This window comes from Lithobates pipiens, unplaced genomic scaffold (genome assembly GCF_037356315.1).
Source record: "Lithobates pipiens isolate NorthernLeopardFrog02 unplaced genomic scaffold, aLitPip1_a1.2 Scaffold_16, whole genome shotgun sequence".
NCBI classification, from domain to species: Eukaryota; Metazoa; Chordata; class Amphibia; order Anura; family Ranidae; genus Lithobates; species Lithobates pipiens.
This window is the reverse complement of record NW_027507748.1, coordinates 304,366,589-304,389,442: the sequence shown is the minus strand read 5'-3', so window position 1 is coordinate 304,389,442 and position 22,854 is coordinate 304,366,589. Positions and strand designations below refer to the sequence as shown.

General features: G+C 45.5%; 1 protein-coding gene across 10 annotated transcripts in view; it reads right to left on the bottom strand.

Annotated features, from left to right (window-relative positions):
* HIPK1 (homeodomain interacting protein kinase 1) overlaps positions 1 to 22,854 on the bottom strand; it is a 197,348-nt gene that overhangs the window by 128,705 nt on the left and 45,789 nt on the right. For all 10 annotated transcript variants that reach the window (XM_077481570.1, XM_077481572.1, XM_077481580.1 and 7 more), the window contains exon 2: positions 16,234 to 17,302. In XM_077481570.1, the coding sequence (XP_077337696.1) occupies positions 16,234 to 17,300 (1,067 nt within the window). In that variant the 5' untranslated portion in view covers positions 17,301 to 17,302. The remainder of the gene's footprint in view (positions 1 to 16,233; positions 17,303 to 22,854) is intronic.

Below are 22,854 nucleotides of genomic sequence, written 5' to 3'. Positions count from 1 at the left end.
CCCCCTGCCACGTATGCCTGCCCAATGGCTAACCTTAACCATCTAGCTATGGTACGTCTAGAGGCTTTGGAACCCTTCCTGGCCCCTGAAAATAAAACAAAAAGTGAATCTGTCTTTCTGAACTGACTTGTGCAGTCTAAATAATAAAGAACACATCTTCTAACATCTAGTCTGTGAAACATGTGTTCCTGTTCTCTAACTGGATTTGAACAAAATGTAGGTAGCACAATCTCCTGCATCCTGTGGAAACTAGAAGCTACCTTAGGCAAAAAGGCCGGATCTATCTTCAAAACCAGACGATCCGGAAAAGCCTGAAAAAAGGGAGCCCTGACAGAAAGGGCTTCGAGTTCACTTACTCTTCTTGCTGTAGTGATCGCCACCAAAAACACCGTTTTGAGAGTGATCAGCTTTAATGAGCAAGATTCTAACGGCTCAAAAGGTTCCCCTGTGAGAACCTGTAAAACTAAAGAAAGATCCCAAACCGGGAAGGGGGAGCTTGAAGCTGGTCTTTGCCTACCTAGGGCCCTGAAGAACCTTACGACCCAAGGATCTGACGCTAGATGTTTCTCTAAAAACACGCTCAAAGCGGAAACCTGAGCTTTTAGTGTTCCAAGCGCTAACCCCTTATCCGCCCCTGCCTGCAGGAACTCTAGAACGGCTATAGGGCTATGCACGTTGAAGGAACCCTCTGAACACCAGCTGTTAAACCGTTTCCATACCTTTAAGTAAATGGACTGGGTTTCCTTTTTCCTACAGTTTAGAAGAGTGGCTACCAACCGGTCTGAGAAGCCCTTGGCTTTTAGCAATTCTTCCTCAGAAGCCACGCTGCCAGGTTCCATCGTCCTACCTGAGGGCAGAACACCGGACCTTGAGACAGGAGATCCTCCTGCACTGGGAGAATCCAGGGGGGTTCTACAGACAGGCCCTTCAAGATCGAGAACCACGGCCTCCTGGGCCAGTGAGGTGCAATTAGAATGAGGGTAGTATTCTCCACTTGAAATTTCCTTAATACTGCTGGAATGAGCACTGGAGGGGGGAAAGCATAGCACCTGGAGAAACCCCAACTCTGTGCTAGTGCGTCCACCGCCAATGCCCCGTCCCCCCTGTTTATGGAGAAGAACGTTGCTACCTTCGCATTTTCCCTTGCGGCAAAGAGATCTATTGCAGGAATCCCCCATCTCCGGGTGATCATTTCGAATATTTCCTGCTTGAGAACCCAATTGCCTTCTCTCAGAGTTCTCCTGCTGAGAAAATCTGCCACCTGATTTTGTTCTCCCTTCAAGTGGATTGCTGAAAGGGACAGGATATTTGCTTCGGCCCATCTGAGGATGGCTTCCGCTAGGGCCCATAAGGACTTGCTCCTGGTGCCCCCCTGTCTGTTGATGTAAGCTACCACCGAGGAGTTGTCCGACCTTACCCTTACGTGCTTCCCCCGGAGCTCCTTTTGAAAGGTTCTGAGAGCTAGATCTACTGCCCTCAGCTCCCTCCAATTCGAGGATCTCCTCGAGTCCCTCTTTTCCCAAATACCCTGTATTAATTGGGAGTCTAGGTGTGCCCCCCAACCTGAGCTGCTTGCATCGGTCGTGACCACCCTGGAGGTTGGCATGACCCACTCTAGACCTTGGGACAAATTTGCTCCCTTCCTCCACCACCAGAGGGACCTCTTTACCTGATCTGGAATCGAAACCAGAGAATCCAAAGATTCCTGGCTGTGATCCCAAACCTTCAGCACAAATAATTGTAGAGGGCGGTAATGTAACCCTGCCCACTGAACCGCTGGAAGAGCGGATGTCAGCAACCCTAGCGCTGACATGATCTTCCTTATGGAGATCTGGTGGTTGCCCTGAAGACACAACAGAGCCCTGTCTATCTTTTGAATTTTTTTTCCCAAGGAAGAAAGACCCTTTGTACTGTTGAGTCCAACTCGTACCCTAGGAAAGTGACCCTCTGGGAAGGGATTAAGTTGGATTTCTCCAGGTTCAGGAGCCAACCCAGGCTTACTAACAGATTTCTTGTGACCTGTAAATCCTGAATTAATTGTGCTGGGGAAGGGGCAAACAGAAGGAGATCGTCGAGATATGCGATCACCGAGATTCCCCTGAGACGCAGAAATGCCAGAACTTCTGCCATCACTTTGGTGAAGATTCGGGGGGAAGAGGATAGTCCGAAAGGAAGCGCTCTGAACTGAAGGTGTAGTACTTCCATTGGAGTTCTCACTGCCAGTCTGAGAAAACGCTGGTGGGACTCTGCGATTGGAATATGCAAGTATGCATCTTTCAGATCTATTGATGCCATGAAGCAGTTCGGAGGTAGGAGTGCTTTTACTGAGTAAACCGAATCCATCCGAAACCTTCTGTAGGTAACTGAGACATTCAGGGGCTTCAGGTTCAGGATGAGCCTGAACTTTCCCGAAGGCTTGCGAATCACGAAGACGTGAGAGTAGAAGCCTCTGCCTGTCTCTCCTACTGGAACCCGTACTACCACCTCCTGTTCTTCCAACTCCTGAAGAGAGGAAAGAAGGGCAGATGATTTTTCTGCGCATTTTGGCAGCTCGGTGACAAGGAACCTCAGAGGAGGGAGTTCCGAAAACTCCAAATGGTAACCTCCTCTGACGATCCCCAAGACAAACTGATTGGAGGAAATCATTTCCCACTGTGGGAGGAAGGCCCCCAATCTTCCTCCCACCGTGACCCTGTCACTGAGATTTTTTGGGCTGTTCAGGAGGGCGAAAAATTGCTCCCCCGGGGCCCTTGCTTTTGAGTCCCCAACTTTTCTTCTGCTGAACCGTACGGGGTGGTACAACCCTTTTCTGGGGACGAGTCTTTCTTTTGGCTTGTTCCCCAATTTTCCTTTTAACAGGAAAGGCCTTTCTTTTGTCTGCTGTGCGATCTAGCACCGCTTCAAGGCCTGGTCCAAACAGTAGATCTCCTGTAAAGGGGATTCCACAAAGTTTAAGTTTGGATGCATTGTCTCCAGGCCAGGTCTTCAACCATAAGGCTCTCCTGGCAGAGTTGGTCAGGGCCAAGGACCTTGCCGACATCCTCACGGATTCCGCCGAAGCGTCCGCTATGTAGGCTATCCCTTTAAGAAGCATGGGAAAGGAGGATAGAATAGTCTCCTTTGCTGTCCCTGCTTCAATGTGTGCGCTAATCTGGGTGAGCCAATACTCCATGTTGCGGGCCACCACCGTGGTTGCCATGGCTGGCTTAAGATTTCCCTGTGACGAATCCCAGGCCTTCTTAAGAAGGTAATCCATCCTTCGATCCATAGGGTTAGACAGTACCCCCATATCCTCAAAAGATAGATCAGTGTGTCTGGACACCTGGGAAAAAGCAGCGTCTAGTCTGGGAGATTTATTCCAGACGAGAGTCTCTTCCTCCGAAAAAGGAAACCTACGTCTTAATGCCCCAGAAAAGAAAGGTTTCCTTTCGGGATCCCGCCATTCCTTCTTGATGGTATCGATCAAGACGTCATGCACTGGGAACACCCGCTTCTTTTGTTCCCCCATGCCCTTGTACATCCGATCATGGAGTGACAATGTCTTAGTTTCTTCTTGAATACCTAAAGTGGTATGAATCGCTCCCAAGAGCTCATCCACCTCCTCCAGGGAAAGCTTATACCGCGAGATTCTGCTGGATTCCCCATCCAGCATCTCTGCGTCAGACTCCCCCTGGGAGTCTGAAACGACACTGTCAATTTCCTCCTCAGCTTCCTCCCTGGGACCCTCTGAATTCTCTCCCCTTGCAGGAGGAACATCCACAGGGCTGGATGGTACACTCTGCTGCGCTGGTGTAGGAGTGCTCGGAGGCTGGGGCCACTGAAAACTGGAAAAAAAGTTTTGGAAGGACTGAAAGGTACCAGGAGTTCCTTCATAGAAGCTACCAGATCTGCACCCTGCTCTACTGCCTGTTCCTTAAGTAAATCCTCAACACATTGTTTGCAAATAGCTTTAGACCAAGAGTCTCCCATAGACGTTCTACACGAAGGGCACTTCTTCTTAGAACCATGGGGGGACTTGCTCGTGGCTTTCTGAAAGACACAAAATACAGGAAGGGGCAGCATGAGCCTAAAAAACAGCAACACCAGCGCTACATAGAGGACCACCGGGAGTGCCCCCCCTAGGATCAACCATCACCAGGATCCCAGACACACTACCCTTCCCCCCGACCACCAAGGAGGAACACCAGTGGAGCTACTGGATACAAGTAAGGGAACACCTCCCCAGGTTTCCTCTTACCTTCGAGTGGCTGGTGCTATTATCTCCAGGAGTTTTTGAAGCCTCTGCCTCGGACATTCTCCCGTTGAGGAAGCGTGGTACGAATGCGCCTCTAACAGCTACCTGTGCAACTGTGAAAAGAGAGGCCGCACCAGCCGAACGCTAGGTTCCCTTTCACGTGCCGCGTCCGGAACCGGAAGACGCGGATCGAACGAAGGGGTCCGCCCCCACCGGAACTGACGTCGCCCGCCTACCGGTCCGGCTTCCAGCTCCCAGCCGGCTGCGTACACAGGGGGGCCCTGGACGCCTTCGTTCAGCACCCCACTGGGCGAAACGCAAGGATGAACCTCTCCAAAGACTTCCTGCTTTCCCCAAGCGAAGATTGGAGTGCGTGTAAAGGTCAGTCGAGTATTCAGCTTCCCCAGCCGACTGGACTGTTTGTTCCGTTGAAACCCCCGCGGGTGAACGAACGGACGACCCCATAAACTTCCCGCTTTCCCCAAGCGGAGTTTAGGGTATATGGACAGTACGAACACTACAGCTCCCCGCTGATAGGACTGTCCTGGACCGACCGATGAACGGTCGGATAGCCGAACGGGGCCAGGGCTCCGCTCGGGAGGCTTCAGTTTCACCAACCGAATTTAGCCTAAGGTTCCTTGGCGATGTCTCCCCGCCGGAGGAAACACCATAACTGAGGAACGAAGGGAGGAGGAGGCTTAAATTATGAAATTGAAGGCGGTGTTTCCTCAGAGGGGAGGAGCCGGTGTCTCTCTAAGGTGGCTGTCCTGAAAGACGATTGGGGAAAAAAAGCGTCCCTGAAAATATTTTTTTAAATGCTGACAACTATGCACTTGGGCACTACCCAAGGGCCACAGGGTCAGTAGGGGGCCCCATGAGAGGCTCCTGTGATTAAAGCGGTAGTAAACTTTTCTAACATTACTATTTTTTTTTAGAGGCCCTGGGGTAGGTTATGCCATAATGTACAAGTATGCCCAGCATTAGGGATTAGGGATGAGCTTCGTATTTGAGTCGAACATCGGCTGTTGGCCCGTTCGGCGAATACCAAACGTTATGGGACGTTCGCGCCAAATTCGCGTGGCGCTCACGGCCCACAATGCACTATCGCAGTGCATTGCTGGCTCATGATTGGCCAAGCATGCACTGTGACCCCGCATGCTTGGCCAATCACAGCGCCGGCAGCGAGGAGAGCCATGATTGGCCACAGGCAGGATGCCTGTGGCCAATCATAGCTCAGGCTGTGTAGTACACACCCCACACTATAGACCAGCACGGAGGCCTTGTGTAGTGTGTTGGCGTCTGTAGAGGTTAGTGGGTGTTCTGTGTACCTTCAACACAGTATACACCGTTCGTTATTGGCCGATTTTGCGTTCTTGCTCTTCTGTAGTGCAGTATACACCATTATATCCACCTATATAGCTAGCTATCGTGCTCTTTTTAAATAGAGCTTGCAGTCAGTTGTAGGAGATTGTGCGTGCTGTCTGTGTGCCCTGACCGCAGAATACACCGTTATATCCACCTATATAGCTAGCTATCTTGCTCGTTTTAAATATAGCTTGCAGTCAGTTGTAGAAGATTGTGCGTGCTGTCTGCGTGCCCTGACCGCAGAATACACCGTTATATCCACCTACAAAGCTCTTCTCTAATTGAGCCATCTGCCGGAGTGGGTGTTGTGTGTGCCTCCAGCACAATATACACTACCCAATTGCTGGTTTTTCCCATCTCCCTTCAGGCCATTACCATGTCTGGAAGGCCAGCAAGGAGAGGCAGACAGGCGCTAGCCGATAAAAGATGGCATGCAGGCTCTGTGTCTAGAGACAACAGTGCTGGTCGTGGACGCAATGCATCGTCATCATCAGCACGTGGCCATGGGACATGCTTGTCCTTTTCGGCAGCTGGACATGTTGAGCCGCAACATGTCAACGACTTGGTAGAGTGGATGACCAAGCCCTCTTCATCCTCCTCATCCTCTCTCACCCAGGGTCAGGGTACTAGCAAAGCAGCTGCCAACACATCGTCGTCCCTCCTCTCAATGTCATCATCAGTGACTCCTTCCCTAGACCCACCACGTCCTCCTGAGGAGTCTCCTGAACTCTTTGAGCACAGTGTTGGGTACATGCTCCAGGAGGATGCCCAGTATTTTGTAGGCTCTGATGAGTAGCGTGAGCGCAGAGAGAGGGGATGCTCAAGAAGGACAGCAATCTGGCAGTCATGTTCCACAAGCTGCAGCATACTGCCAGGTTTTCTCCAGCGATGAAGAGGGAGGGGATGATGAGGGCACTGACTCCACGTGGGTGCCTGGTAGGAGAGAGGAGGAGGAGTAGGCACATGTCCAACAAGGCAGGATGCCCTCCGGGGGCCAGCTTAGGGGCAGCACACCGACTGAATCACACCGCAGAGCTCCGCCTGTGCAGGGTGCTGCCTCTGCGCGTTATTCTAAAAGTTCTTTGGTGTGGGCTTTTTTGAGACGAGTGCATCAGATCGCACCGCTGCTATTTGCAACATATGTCTCAAGCGTATCTCGTTTGGCCAAAACATCAGCCGCTTGGGCACCACATGCTCGACCAGACATATGTTGACCTGCCATGCAGCTCGTTGGCAAGCAAACCTCAAAGACCCACACCAAAGAACAAAGCGGACCTCTCCTTGCTCCTCATCAGCTGGGATCTCCAACCCCACTAGACCTTCAGTCCTCTCTGAAACCTGCTCTGAAAGGAATGAAGGTGTAGAATTAGGTGCATCACAGCCGAGTGCTTCCGGGCACTCTGCTAGCAGTACACCCACGTCCGATTATAGCAGGTAAATGTCCCTGCCCCAGCTGCTGGACCACCGAAAGAAGTTCACTCCCAGCCATCCACATGCCCAGCGGTTGAATGCGCTTGGTTAAATTGCTAGCACTTCAACTGCTGCCTTTTCAGTTGGTAGACTCGGCCCCCTTCCGTGAGTTTGTACAATGTACGGTTCCTCAGTGGCAGGTCCCCAAACGCCACTTTTTCTCACGGAAGGCTAATCTGGCTCTCTACCGGCGCAGTAGTGTTGGAGGTTGTTCCGTCACCACGCCTCCAAAATGCTACTATTGGTTGTGACACACCTCTCTCCTCCACCCCCTCCTCTTCTTCCTCCATGGCCTCTTCCAGTGCTCTGTCCTCAGAACCAGCGGTGCTCCGTAGGCGTTCTTAATCTGGCCCTGCCTCCATTCGCCTCTGAAACGGCAGATGTAAACATTTGTGTCCATTTACAACTGCTTACCTCCAATCTGATTAGCTAAAAAAAAAAAATCTGACTAGGTGGATTGGATCAGAGGTCACAGAGTAGAGTGAGCTGTATCCTTGTCCGCTCTGCATGGACCTGTCACCCGCCTGCTCTGCTCATTGTGGCCTGCGACCGGTTACCAAGTTGCTTAAGTGGCCCTCACTCTTCAAAAGGTTGGGCACCCCTTCCCTAGACCAATAGTGAATAGCATAGAATCTAAAACAAACAGTCTGAATGGGTCAATACATAGACAAGTATTTACAACCTTCAGTTCAAAACACCAGGGCATAATTCAGATACTAAACACATGCTACAACTTTTAGAATTAAAAGTAGATGAGGAAACCTAGGATTATGGCGACAGCAACTGCTGTCTCGTCATTGTATACAATCATTCACCATCACCAGGCATGTGGGGCTACAAAATGGTGGCTTAGAACATATACAACACTGCTATGCAAAGGAAATATCTTGTTAAATGCCTATATTTCTGTTTAAAAAAAAAAAAAAGCCATTTCTGGTAACATAAATGTTAACAAAGAAACAGGTGTAGCCATGGGGGCCAAATATGCACCCAGTGTGGCAGGATTATTTATGGCTCAATGGGAGGAAGAATCTGTTTATATGACTAGACCAACTGAAATTTTTTTTTTCTAAAAGATATATTGTATGGAATTGAGACCAAAACCAAAACTACAGGAATTTCTCAAATCATTAAACATCAACGATACAAACATGAAACTCGTGGGAAATCTATTGTAACATCTCCTTTTTAGACCTTGAAATTGTCATTCTGTATAATCAACTTATCACAAATATACTTCACAAGTGTAGACCGGAACAGCTATGTCCCTATGCAAAGTTGCCATCATGGCAACTGACTTTACAACAGACTTGTAACAGAGTAGTTGGTTATGCAGAACAGGCTCAAAAAAACAGGCCACAGATTTGATAAAGGATAGGACCGTCTTTATTGGAGAAAATGGCAGAAGTAGCACAAATGGATAGAACAGCAATTTTCCATAAGAATAGCCCACTGGACCAATATTCGGCTCAAGTACCCATCATTCTCAACTAATATACAACATTAAAAAAAAGAAAGGATTATACAGCTCAATTGGTATATACTGCAGACAGACCTCTACAAGCCATATTACCCATTAAACCTAAATTTGTTTAAAAAGAGCGCCCACTATTCGTGACAAAGTGGCACTTTACTTTCTTTACAGGAAAAAGGTTTTCACCTGTGTAAACAATGCCATGCATGTATACCTACTAAATGCCCCAATGAAAAGAAGTTTAAGTTTACCAGTAACACGTATGACATTACTTCATAGGCTGCAACACAGAAGGGGCAGTCTATGCCCTTCAATGCAGCTGTGGATTACAGTATATAGGACGCAAAAAGACGGTTACGAATTTGTATTAACCACTTTCAGATCGGACCATTTTGCTGGCTTAAGACCAGACCACTTTTTGCAATTTGGGACTGTAACACTTTGACAATTGCGACGTGGCTCCCAAACAAAATTGACGTCCTTTTTTCCCCACAAATAGAGCTTTCTTTTGGTGGTATTTGATCACCCCGGCAGTTTTTATTTTTTGCGCTATAAACAAAATTTTGCTATAATAAATATCCCCCAATATATATATATATATATATATATATATATATATATATATATATATATATATATATATATATATATATATATATATATATATATATAAAAAAGTTTCCCTCAGTTTAGGCCTATACGTATTTTCTACATCTTTTTGGGAAAAGAAAAAAAAAAACGCAAAAACCCTTTGATTTATAGCGTTTACAAAATAGGGGATAGTTTTATGGCATTTGTATTCATTTTTTTTTTTTTTTACTAGTAATGACTAGTTATTGTCTGCGACATTATGGCGGACACATCAGCACATTTTTGGGACCATTGTCATTTATACAATCAGTGACATACAAATGCACCGATTCCTGTGTACAAAGACATTGAATTTCAAAAGAGCCAATTTCCCTAAACTACAAACCTTGCTAGAAGAGATAAATTGGGATAAAATCTTAGGAACAAAGAACACGGGGGAGAGATGGGTTTACTTTAAGAGCACATTAAAGAAGGGCATCAGCCAGTGCATCCCATTGGAAAATAAATTTAAAAGAGCAAACAAAAGTACTGGATGGCTTAAATCCAATGCAAAAATGCATATAAAAGCAAAAGGAGAAGGCCTTCAAGAAATATAAGGCTGAGGGAGCATCAGCATTCAGACTGTACAAAGAAATGTAAGGGCGCAGTTATCGCAGCTAAGATAGAACACGAAAGACAGCGAAGAAGAGCAAAATTAAGAAATTCTTTAAGTATCTAAACAGTAAAAAAGAGGGAGGACAGACCTTATTGCCCCCATAAAGAATGAAGGCAATCTGTTAATAAGGATGAAGAGATGGCAAAGGTATTTATTCTTCTCAGTCTTCACGAGGGAATCGGGTGGTTTCAGTAAACAAAACTGCAGTGTTTATCCTCATGACTCATCTCAGGAAGCACCCTCATGGATAACAGATGGCAGAATTAGAAATAGCCTTGGAAAACTCAACATTAATAAGTCACCAGGACAAGATGGCTTGCACTCAAGAGTCCTTCAGGAACTCAGTCAAGTAATTGCCAGACCATTGTTCCTAATTTTACAGTCTACTGACTGGAATGGTACCTGCTGATTGGAAAAAAGCCAATGTAGCACCAATATGCAAAAAAGGGCCAAAATACATCCCTGGAAATTACAGACCATTTAGCCTATCAATAGTATGCAAGCTCTTGGAGGGGATAAGGGACTATATACAAGATTGTAGTAATGAAAAAAAAATAATAATATCATTAGCAGTAATCAGCATGGATACTTGCAAAACCAATCTACTAACCTTCTATAAGGAGGTGAGCTGCCATCTAGACAAGGGAAGGCCGTAGACATGGTGTATCTGGATTTTGCAAAAGCATTTGGACAGCTCCCCGTGTTTACTGTACAAAGTAACGTCCGTTGGCATAGACCATAGGGCGAGTACATGGATTGAAAATTGACTACAAGGGCGAGATCAGAGGGCGTTGATAAATGGAGAGTACTTGGAATGGACAGGGGTGGGAATTGAGGTCCCCCAGGGTTCTGTCCTGGGACAAATCCTATTGAATTTGTTCATAAATGACCTGGAGGATGGGGTAAACAGTTCAATCTCTATTTGCGGACCATACTAAAGCAGGGCATAAACTTCTCCGCAGGATGTGAAAACCTTGAAATAAGATCTAAACAAATTAATGGGGTGAGCAACTGCATGGCAAATGAGGCTTAATGTGTAAAAATGCAAAATAATGCATTTGGGTGGCAAAAATATGAATGCAATCCACTCACTGGGGGGGGGGGGGGGCTCTGGGGGAATCAAGGATGGAAAAGGACCTGGTGGGCCTAGTGGATGATAGGCTCAGCAATAGCATGCACTGCCAAGCTGCTGCTAACAAAGCAAACCAAATATTGTCATGCATTAAAAAGGGGTTTAACGCGAGATAAAGGGAAAATTCTCCCACTGTACAAGACTCTGGTCCAGCCTCATCTAGAGTACGCTGTCCACTTCTGCATCAGTCCTCAGGAAGGATGTATTGGAAATTGAGCGAGTACAGAGAAGGGCAACAAAGCTAATATAGGGACTGGGAGGATATTAGTTATGGACAAAAAGTTATGAAGAAAAGTTATGAGCACTGAGAGATGCTTGAGAGGGGACATGATTTCAATTTACAAATACCATACTGGTGACGCCACAATAGGGATAAAACATCTCCACAGAAGGTAGTTTAATAAGACAAGAAAATAGGTTTAACCTTAAACTGCGTAGAGGGTTCTTTACTGTAAGAGCGGCAAGGATGTGGAATTCCCTTCCACAGGCGGTGGATTAGATAAGCATCTGAGCGACCACAACATATAGGGCTGTACAATATAATAATGACATTTCACACACATAGGTTGGACTTGGACTTTTTTCAACCTCACCTCAAGTGGCTAACACCTTCCCGCTCAGCTGTCCTTTTTCTATAGGCTGGTCGGGAGCACTACTGTTCTGGGAGGACGTGTAGCGGTGCGATCTGTCACTGGCTGTGTCCAAGAACAGCTGATGACCGATTACTGCACCGGCCTGCTGCCAGTGTCATGTGATAGCTTTGATCACCAACAGCAGATCACATTACAATTGTAAACAATGGCTAACTTCCTTCCATTCATTGTATACAATTGTGTTAGCTGTGACTGATCACTAGTTTCATGCAGTAAAAAAAATGGTTGCTTATACTAATGAAACTCAATGGTATGTGTAAAGAAAAAATAAAAACCCTGATCACGTCCCCAGAGTAGTACAGTATTAACTATGGTCATTGTAATTTATTTTTTTAAACACTGTCTCAAGTCAGCGTCTCTGATCACCGCCACACCAGTTATATGATAACGCTGTACTGCACTAGTGATTGTATGGAAAAAACAAAAAGATGCAAAATTTTGAAAAAAATTCTCCTTCATTGATATGCACCAATAGAGGGCACTGGTAGGCAACCGATGTCCGGTAGGGACCGATGTCCCTGACAGAGGGTGTGAGTGGGTGGACGTTTATTGACGGCCTCCCGGCAAAGCAGGTCCGCATTGTAGCCGTCAATCAGCTAAAGCAGTTAAACTCAAAACCAAAAATGTTGCATACAAATCATTAGATGTGGTGACTGCTTTCTTTTTTTTTTTTTTTACTTTTCCCCTGGAGATCCGATCAGTAAAACACCTTTTGTATTAGAGTGCCTACACTCTGGATGAAGGAGCACAGGGGGACCTTTGGAGAGCAGCACCGTCAGCCTGGGGAAGGGGATCACTTAAACTAGTGGTACCCTTTGAAGATCTGAGGTGAAATGCTTTTTAGAGTTCAACAGGTGAAAGCAGTAATTCACCTTCTGTTTAACCCCTAAAAGCCTGCAACACCACAGACAACAGCAACATGGCCCCTATACACTCGAATGGATGGAATTTGGCAAGTAGCACTGCCCGCAAATTGCATCAGGTGTAAAAATGTTGCCATGAAGCAAAGCAATGTGGCTGCAACATATACATACCCTCATAGCTTAGGAGGCAGCTGCTGGGAGCAGTAAAGCAGTCACAAGTGTAAAATGAAGCCTTAGCGTCGGTTCACACTTGTGCAATGTCAGGCATTGCATGATGAGATTCACACCGCACTGCTGTACGATGCAAATTCAACCAGATTGTATATCTGAATTGCATTTGGACCAAAATCGTGCAAAAACCTTTTTTGTCCACACCATTATCGTATCGCATAGGTGTTCACACCATGCAATCTGATTCCTGTCCGAATTCACAGTTCTTCACACTGCAATATGCAAACCGATCTGGGGGTGTCATTAACTTTCTATTGACACCCGCAGCAGTTCGCATAGATCAGCGTGAACTGCCTGCGAGTTCTATGCAATGTGGGAAACCGGACTGGAATTGCGCTGGTTCCCACATCACGCTGGTGTGAATCAGCACTGAATAAGTGAAAAGCAATGAGTGAAATCAATAAGTAAACAGTTAATAAGGTGCATTTGTGCATTAAGGGGAAAAAAAAAAACTCACAAAATGGTCAGTTGTAATTTTTTTTTTTTCCCGGGCCTGTTTACATTCAGATTCGTTCTCCCTAGACATCCAAAAGTTAAAGGGGTTGTAAAGGTAAATGTTTTTTCACCTTAATGCATTCTATGCATTAAGGTGAAAAAACATCTCACACTGCCGGCGCCCCCAGTCCCCCCGTTTTACTTACCTGACCCCTCGAAAATCCCGCGCTCGCCCCCGCCGTCCTCTTCGCCGCTCAGCCTGGCCACTGATTGGCTGGAGTGGATGGATTGAAAGCAGTGCAGCCATTGGCTCGCGCTGCTGTCAATCACATCCAATGACGCAGCGCGCCGGGGGGCGGGGCCTTGTGATACAGCGAGCGGCTATAGCCGCCGGCTGTATCACGGGAGCGCGCCCGCAGTGCTTCTCACCAATTCGAGGGAGCTCGCATTAACGTGAGAAGCACCTGCGGGAGGAAGCAGAGACAGCCGCCGAGGGACCCCAGAAGAGCAGGTTCGGGGCCACTCTGTGCAAAACGAGCTGCACAGTGGAGGTAAGTATGACATGTTTGTTATTTTAAAAAAATAAAAAATTTTACTTTACAACCCCTTTAAGCTGGGTACACACTTTTTTTTTCGAAAATTGACCAATTTAGCGGGAATGACCGCCTTTTGTCCAAGTGACATGCCGGAAAACCAGCATTCGATTGACAACGCTGATTAGTGTACACTGCCAGTGGGAATACAATAGCGCAGAGGGGAAGATCGCCGCACTAACATTGCTTTTGTTGGTACGGTAATCTGTCAGTTTTTTTTGTTCAACTCTTAACAGAAACAAAGAGCACATTAGCACATTCAATCCTTCCCTGCTGTGGTATTAAATTCTGACAATGGTGAACCTTCCTGTCAGAATATACTGATCAGTGCTGCTGGCAAGGCTGATTGAGCAAAGCAAACCCTGACAGGACAGTTGCAAGAATTTAATTCGCAAGACTGACTTCTGAAAAACCTCCCTGCCCATACAGAGATTGAAGTTTGGCCAGTCGCTGTTAAACAGGCCAAATTTCAATCCACGTATGGCCAGCCTTCAGCTGGCCATAGATGGGTTTTGTAACTGCCACCTGGCAGAACAAAAAAACAAAAGCAATTCCCCCATTCACACATTTAAGATGGATGGAGGAATCCTCCTACTATAGCCACTGGTCAAGCCACTTTAATCCAATAGGGCAGCTGAACAGAAATAAATTAAGAGCTTGAAGCGGAGGTCCACCCTAAAGTGGACCTTCCGCTCATCGGAACCCTCCCCCCCCTCCGGCGCCACAATTGGCACCTTTCAGGGGGGAGGGGGTGCAGATACCTGTACAGTACAGGTATCTGCACCCACTTCCGGGATAGCTCTCTGCGGAAAGGGGCGTAGATTACGCCCCTTTCCGCAAGTGCCCCGCTGCCTGCTGGGAAACACACAGATCCCAGAGGCAGCGGGGACCGTCCTTATTGCGCAGCGCGACTCGCGCATGCGCAGTAGGGAACCGGGAAATGAAGCCGAAAGGCTCCATTTCCTGATTCCCATACCCAAGATGGCGGCGGCAGCACCCGAGAGACGATCTAGAGATCGGCTTCGGGTGCCGACATCGCAGGCGCCCTGGACAGATAAGTGTCACTATTTTAAAAGTCAGCAGCTGCAGTATTCGTAGCTGCTGGCTTTTAAAAAAAAACAAAAAAAAAAATGCGGAGTCCCGACGGACTCCCGCTTTGACTTGTTCAACTGCAGTGGTCACATATGTATCAAAATCTACGGCTACCTTTAGTTTACACTTATCATTGGGCTGGAGGTAAACATGCAGTTCAGCACACCCCATCTCCTCAAATCACCCCCTTAAGCTGCAAAGGCAGTGGACTGAGTGTACACGTTGCTTTCCCTTTGCATCACAGCAAAAATGATCTTCCCTGTCACTCAGCCGGTCCTGCCGACCAAACTTAACTAATTCAATCGAAATGGGTCAACCTGCAACTGAGTGGTGCCAATTTTTTGGTGATCAGAACAGGCAGTGAGGTGGCACAATGCCTCCTCACCACCTGTTAAATGCCCCCTGAAAAGATGGTGCTTCCTGTGTAAAATGAGCCCATACTGATCAATTCCTGTATTTTCATGCATTTTCAGCTGCACTCATTTTTGTCTGACAAGTATCTGTAATCAACTGACTTGAATTCCTTTAAAATGAATGAAGGACTTTCATAATGCATTAGGCCCCTTTCACACATGCGGACAAGTATGTCTGCATTTCATCCATCCGTTTGCGGATGAAATACGGACATACATGCATTCCTATGGGATAGCAGGTGTCTGCAGATGAACATCCGCTGACACCCGATATCGTCAGTCTCCGTTATGGTCCGGTTCTGTCGGAGGAAAATCCTATTTTTCTATCCGTCTGCAGAGCGGATCGGATGAACATGGACGGTCCGTGTTCATCCGATCCCCCATAGAGGAGAGCGGAGAGCTGACAAGGCGGTCCCTGCACAGTGTGCAGGGACCGCCCTGTCATCTGCCGGCTCAGCGGGTGAAAGGGGCCTTAGCGATAACGGATTCTATGGAAATAAATTCAAACTGCATGACAAATTCTCCGCAATTGAAAACCCAATTCAGATTTCATTCGCACCTTCGTAAATTTTGTAAGACATTTATACAATAAAAAAATGCATATTTTCAAACCACAATTGTGTAAGGTCTTAAAAGGACAAGTCCAGCCAAAGCTTGTTTGGCTGGACTTCTCCTTTGGATCACAGGAGTGCAATTTGTTTTGCACTCCTGTGACACGTATTCAGCAGAGAACGGCCTGAAGTTAACCCTCTGCTTACGTCACGGATATCGCAAGTGTGAGCCTGAGCTGGCCGCTCTGCCCCTCCACATCTCAGCATTCCAGTGAGCAAGGGGGGAACAGTGATTGACAGTCTACAGGTCTCTGGTCACAGAGATCTGAAGGAGGAAAGAAGGAAGAAAGAAAAGCCCTTACTTTTAAAGCTATTAAGGTGCACAGGCCCTGCAAGGACTCTCCATGATTCCTAATGTGTATAAACTCAGATTTGCATTTACATTCATGTAAATTGACAAAAAAAAAAAAAAAATTCTTACCTGTAGTACCGAGACTGTAGGTAGGTGGAGCACACTGCTTTTGATACATGACTGGCAGAACCAAAGTCGATCACCTTCACTCTGTAAGGCTGGCGAACTGGATCAACTAGCATTATGTTCTCTGGTTTTAAGTCCGCATGGATTAACCCCAAGCTTTTCAGCTTCATTAGGGCAGTGGCCACCTGCTGTAAGATAGGTCTGATGTACTTCAATGGAAGAGGACTGAACTTGTTTTGCTTGAGGAAGTCATAAAGGTTCTGCTCCAACATTTCAAAAACAAGGCAAGTGTGGTTCTTGTGCTGGAAGCACTCATAGGAACGCACAAAGTTGTACTCGTCTGCATTTTCGCTGCTCAAGCGGGAGAGGATGCTCACCTCTATTTGACCTTGCCTGGCATAGGAAGGGTGGTTCTTTAAGATCTTAATGGCAACAATTTCCTTTGTGCTACGCTTCCAGCATTTTGCCACTTGGCCAAAAGTCCCCCTGCCCAAAAACTCCAAGACCTCATAGCTGTTGGTCATGGAACACAGAATTTCATGTTGAACAAGCTGGTAATCGCCCTCGCCATTAGAACTGCTGCTTTTAGTGGTTACAGTGGTGGTTGTGGCAGCAGCACCCACCACGGTTCTGTTTTGCAGCATCAGAGGTGGCCGTTCATCAATAATCTGCACGCTACCGTTGCTGTCCACCTCCTCACTTTTTCTTTTCAGTCCACATTTTTGGTAGGGTTCCAGTAAAAGGTTACTTCTATGGTTTAAAATCTGTCTGCTCTGGAAGGAGGTTGTGGGTCCACTGCCTGTGCTGTCTGCAGCAGTTACAACAATGTGCTCTGCTGCAGCGGCTGGGATTAAGAGGTTGGGCTCATAGGCAGGTAGCCTGAAATTGGCTACCTGGTGAGATGAACTTGTGTGCCCTTGAGCAAGGTTTTTGCTGTGTGCGTAATACTTGTTGCTATTACCCTGTCCCGTAACATCCCAGCCAGAAGGCTCGACTTTGAGTTTCTTAGCACTACAGAAGGCACTGGACGATACTGAAGGAGGGGAGAACACCTGCAGCTGTGATGCCATACCTGAGAGAAAAAAAAAAAAAGACTTAGAAATAAGAAATAGTCATAATACACAAAAGTCTATTATAAGACTATATACACAATAAGCCTTGTGTGTAAATGGAAGAACTTTATTTCCATATCAACCAAAAAAATAAAATGAAATAAAAATCTCCTACATTCTCCTGTATATTTATAAAAGTAATGAAAGTAAAAAAAAAAAAAAAAAACAAACATTTAGCAAAGGCAGTTCCAGGAGGCCCAAAATACAAGAAATTAACATTTCAATAATTATAGCACAGCACCGCCCAAAAGGCAAGCTCTACTTTTTTTCACCCTCCACTGACGCATTTGGAATTTTTTTGGGGGGGGGTACGGGTACCTAGTTTTGACAGCTACCTGCTCAGATCACTGCGGCAATCTACAATAATGTCTGGCCCCTCCTCCCCCACAGCCTTATGGAAAGCACAGGCCCCAGAAAAGTGCAGGACCATTCAGGAAATGCAGCCCATCTTGCGCATGTGCAGTAGGAGACCAACTGTGGTTTCCCTTACCCAAGATGCCCAGTGCCTACACCTAAAGACAGATGAATCAGCTGGGGTGCAGACATCCCTGGATTCATGGTCAGGGTCCTTATATTAAAAAAGTCAGCTACAGTATTTGTAGCCGCTGACTTGATTTAAGTTTGGAGAGACTGCAGAATACACACTTGAATGAGATACAGTACATTTACCACTATTTAGAAAATATTGAAATAGAAAAAGAAATTGACTTGCATCTTTATGAATTGGGCAATCTTACTACCAAGAGATCCAACAGAAATCAGGTAAATTCATCATACAGATTCAGAGTGCTTTCAAGAGAAGATCAAACTGGTACTCCCATGTATAGCGAGCAGAGATCTCCAATCAGACAATGGCAGTGCCTTGGTGACTGGCTACTCAGGCACCACTTATAGTCACATCAGGATGGATTGTGACATGGGAGCTTCCCCTCTGCACTCTTGATAGCTAAGCAAAAGGGAAAGGCAAAAAAGGAGTGTGGTAGATAAACCATAAGTTAATTAAAAAGTAAAATTTAATGTAAACCCCCCCCCCCCCCCCCATTTTGAATAGAGTAAGGGAGGGTTATAACACGGCAGTTTGACATTACCTGTCCAATAGCCAGAACAAAGTGATAGGAAATTCTCTCCCAACCCCCCCCCCCCCCCCAAGCCAGGAAAATACCTGGTTGTCACTAGAACTAGTGTTTCCATTGGAAGATGCCCCCTCTATTTGGGATTTTTCTTCACTTTCGGTAACAGTAAGGCATCAAGCACGCTTGGCGTTTTTAAAGTGCCAGTAGCGTTAGCTGTAGAATAGGTTTTGTAGCATTTTTCAGCTGTCAGAAAAACTATACTCACATAAGTTTATGGCTCAAAAATGTTGATAAACGCTAAATAGCCGCATTTGCGCTTTTATCAGTTAGAAGAGTAGAGAGGGTGAATCTCCTGGATTAAAGCACCCATCTCCAGTATGTCTAAAACCGGAAATGTTTTGCCTTTAGATGATACCAGCTTTCAGTAACAGTCATACCTTGTCCTTTGGTTTAGTATCCAGTGGTGGAAAGGAAATTAATGAATATAAAAAAAAAAAAAAAAAAAAAAAAAAAAAAATTGTGGATCCAAAGCAAAGCTTTCTGAAACAGATCTAATATTCCAACATACATCATACCCTGTGAATATATACGATACATAATTAATGAATACAATAAGGGATTAATACATTAAAAACTGAACTCTAAGCAACCGCAATACATCCTTTAGTGTCTTTATTCAAAATCATTAGATGCATACCTAAAAGCTAGTACGATTTCCTGAACTCGCAATCCCAATACAGCAGAAATAAGACTGTCGGCATAGAAGCTGCAGATCTGACAGTTTCTCAATATAATCCAGTGTCCCAAGACGTTAAATAGATTTTTTATTTTTTTGAATAAAAAAATAAATAAATAAAAAAAGAAGAGCAGAGCTGTCTAAATGGCTGAAATGCAGTCCTTATTTACAAACCATTGAACCTTTCACTGCAAGGTCTGTTTGGACCTACAAAACTGCCTGCAGGTGGTCAAGTCCGTACAGATCTACATGCCTCTTCCGATAAGCTCATGGTCATTTTAGTGACCATAAACTTACATCAGATATTTTCAGCAGACTCTGCCAAACAAAATAATAGCTCCAATTAAAGTGGTTGTAAACCCTTACAACACACTTTCACCTACAGGTAAGCCTAGTTTAAGGCTTACCTGTAGGTGCTGTAAATATCTCCTAAACCTACAAGGTTTAGGAGATATTTACAATTCCCTGTACGAGGATTCCTTCTGCACATGCGCACTTTAGAAGGGTCACGGCATGCAGTTTTCATTAAACGACATGCTGTGACTCGCGGCTCCCGGAGAGCCGGAGTCCGTGACCCCGGAAGGAAGATGGACGCTTCCGGAAATCAGGGACATCGCTGGCTCTTCTGTCAAGTGACACATAATGGACTACTATGCGATGCATAGTAGCCCATTATGCTTTGCCTTTGCAGGGAAACAAAGAGGAAGTAAACCTATCAGACAAATGTTATATTTACATGCTTTGTGCAATGGAACTGCACAAAATGGCCTGAACCTCTTTTGGGATCACTCACTGGTGCTCTCAGCTCCTCTTCTGTGTTTGCCACTATAGCAAGCCGCTTGCCTGCTGGCAAAGATTCAGCTTTGCTTCCAAGCCAGGCTGTGTTCATCCATAGACATGCACAGCTCGGCCCAACCCCCCCAACTCTCTGCTCCCAAGATCTGATTGACAGCAGCCTTTCATTTTATTTTCTAATTGGGATAGAGTCTACATTCGTTTTTGACCACAGTGACGAAAAAAATGTAAAAGAGCAGGATAGAAAATTTTTCAAGCAAAAAAAAAAAAAAGTATATCTTTTCATGTGACAACACTGAAGAAATTACATTTCGCCACAATGTAAAGTAGTGAGTGTACAGCTTGTATAACAATATAAATTTTCTGTCCCCTCAAAATAACTGCTGGCAACAAAAGTGAGTACAACCCTAAGTGAAAATGTCCAAAATGGGCCCAAAGTGTCAATATTGTGTGGCCACTATTATTTTCCAGCACTGCCTTAACCCTCTTGGTTGCCACTGGAGTCCTCTTCCACTTCTCCAGGACGACATCACGGAGCTGGTGGATGTTAGAGACCTTGTGCTCCTCCACCTTCCCTTTGAGGATGCCCCACAGATGCTCAATAGGGTTTAGGTCCGGAGACATGCTTGGCCAGGCCCTCACCTTCATTAGCAAGGCAGTGGTAGTCTTGGAGGTCTGTTTGGGGTATTTATGTTGGAATACTGCCCTGCAGCTCAGTCTCCAAAGGGAGGGATCATGCTCTGCTTCAGTATGTCACAGTATATGTTGTATTCATTGTTCCCTCAATGAACTGTAGCTCCCCAGTGCCAGCAGGACTCATGCAGCCCCAGACCATGACACTCCCACCACCATGCTTGACTGTAGGCAAGATACACTCGTCTTTGTACTCCTTACCTGGTTGCCTCCACACACTCTTGAAACCATCTGAACCAAATAAGTTTATCTTGGTCTCATCAGACCACAGGGCATGGTTCCAGTAATCCATGTCCTTAGTCTGCTTGTCTTCAACAAACTGTTTGGTGGCTTTGTGCATCCTCTTTAGAAGAGGCTTCCTTCTGGGATGACAGCCATGCAGACCAATTTGATGCAATGTGTGGCGTATGATCTGAGCAATGACAGGCTGATCCTCAACCCCTTCAACCTCTGCAGCAATGCTGGCACCATTCATCTACTTCCCCAAAGACAACCTCTGGATAGGACACCGAGCGACCATGTGCATTTAACTTCTTTGGTCGACCATGGCAAGGCCTGTTCTGAGTGGAACCTGTCCTGTTAAACTGCTGTATGGTCTTTGCCACCGTGCTGCAGCTCAGTTTCAGGGTCTTGGCAATCATATAGCCTAGGCCATCTTTATGTAGAACAATTGCTTTTTTTCATAACCTTTAGAGAGTTCTTTGCCATGAGGTGCTATGTTGAAATTCCAGTGACCAGTAAGAGCGCACGATAAAGCCAAATTTAGCACACCTGAGACCTTATAACACTAACAACATGACACCAAGGAGGGAAAATGGCTGATCAGGCCCAATTTGAACATTTTCACTTATGGGGTGTACTCACATTTGTTGCTAGCGGTTTAGACATCAATGGCTGTGTATTGAGTTATTTTGAGGGGACAGCAAATCTACACTGTTAAACAAGCTGTACACTCACTACTTTGCTACAATGTAAAGTGTCATTTCTTCAGTGTTATCACATGAAAAGATATAAAATATTTACAAAAATGTGAGGGTGTACTCACTTTTATGAGATACTGTATAGAGTATAATATATATAAAACAGTCTTTTGAAAGTCTACTAGTGTACGGTCAGATTAACCTGTAATTATGTCCCATGTCTGTCAGGCAGCTGGAATAATTATACTGTATATATCATTCTCTGAATGGGGGAGAGAATCTAGTCAGACTTTCCCCCATTCAGAGATCACGTTACATGCAGTGTAATTAACGCATACGTTTTTCTCAATGAAAGAACAAGGAAGGAGGGGAAATTTGTCAGATTTTTTTGCCACAGCTCACATAAAAATTTAGGGCTATTAATTTCCATAGTGCTGGAAATTGAGGGAGAAAACCTTTCAGAAGTTTTCTACAGGATCCATCTGCCTGACAGGGTACATACTTCATTAGGCTTAAAGCGGTAGTAAACCCGCATTTTTTTTTTTTTTTTTTTAAAACCTGCAAAGCAAAAGGCATAATGAGCTAGTATGCACCGCATACTAGCTCATTATGAAATACTTACCTTAGAACGAGGCCCCGACATCTCGCCCGATCCACGCCGAGGAAGCTGACATGCTCCCTCGGCGTCTCTTCCGGGTATCGCGGCTCCGGCGCTGTGAGTGGCCGGAGCCGCGATATCGTCACTCCCGCGCATGCGCGCGGGAGATTTAAATCCGGCCGGACGAGCGCTGCCGGATTTTCGCGGAGAGAACCCCCTTGTGCGCATGCGCCGCTGCAGTCAGCGGCGCATACCGAGGGGAATATCTCCTAAACCGTACAGGTTTAGGAGATATTTTTTTTTACCTACAGGTAAGCCTTATTATAGGCTTTCCTGTAGGTAAAAGTTAAAAAAGTGGGTTTACTTCCACTTTAATGTACACGGGATGTTTTTATAACCTCTCCTGAAAAATTTTACTTGACAGATAGTAACATTTAAAAGGCCCATTTTGCCAAGTTTACCAAAGCAAAAAAATAATAATAATAATAAATATATATATATATATATATATATATATATATATATATATATATATATATATATATATAAAAAACGCCAGTAAAGGAAACACAGCTAAATGCCAGTTACCCTGCTTAGCACTTGAAATGCCCGTAAACTCAGCTTCTGAATGCATTTTTTTGCATTCCAAAAAAGCCTCTAAACACCAATGCCTAGAAACTACTGTAAAAGACCCAGT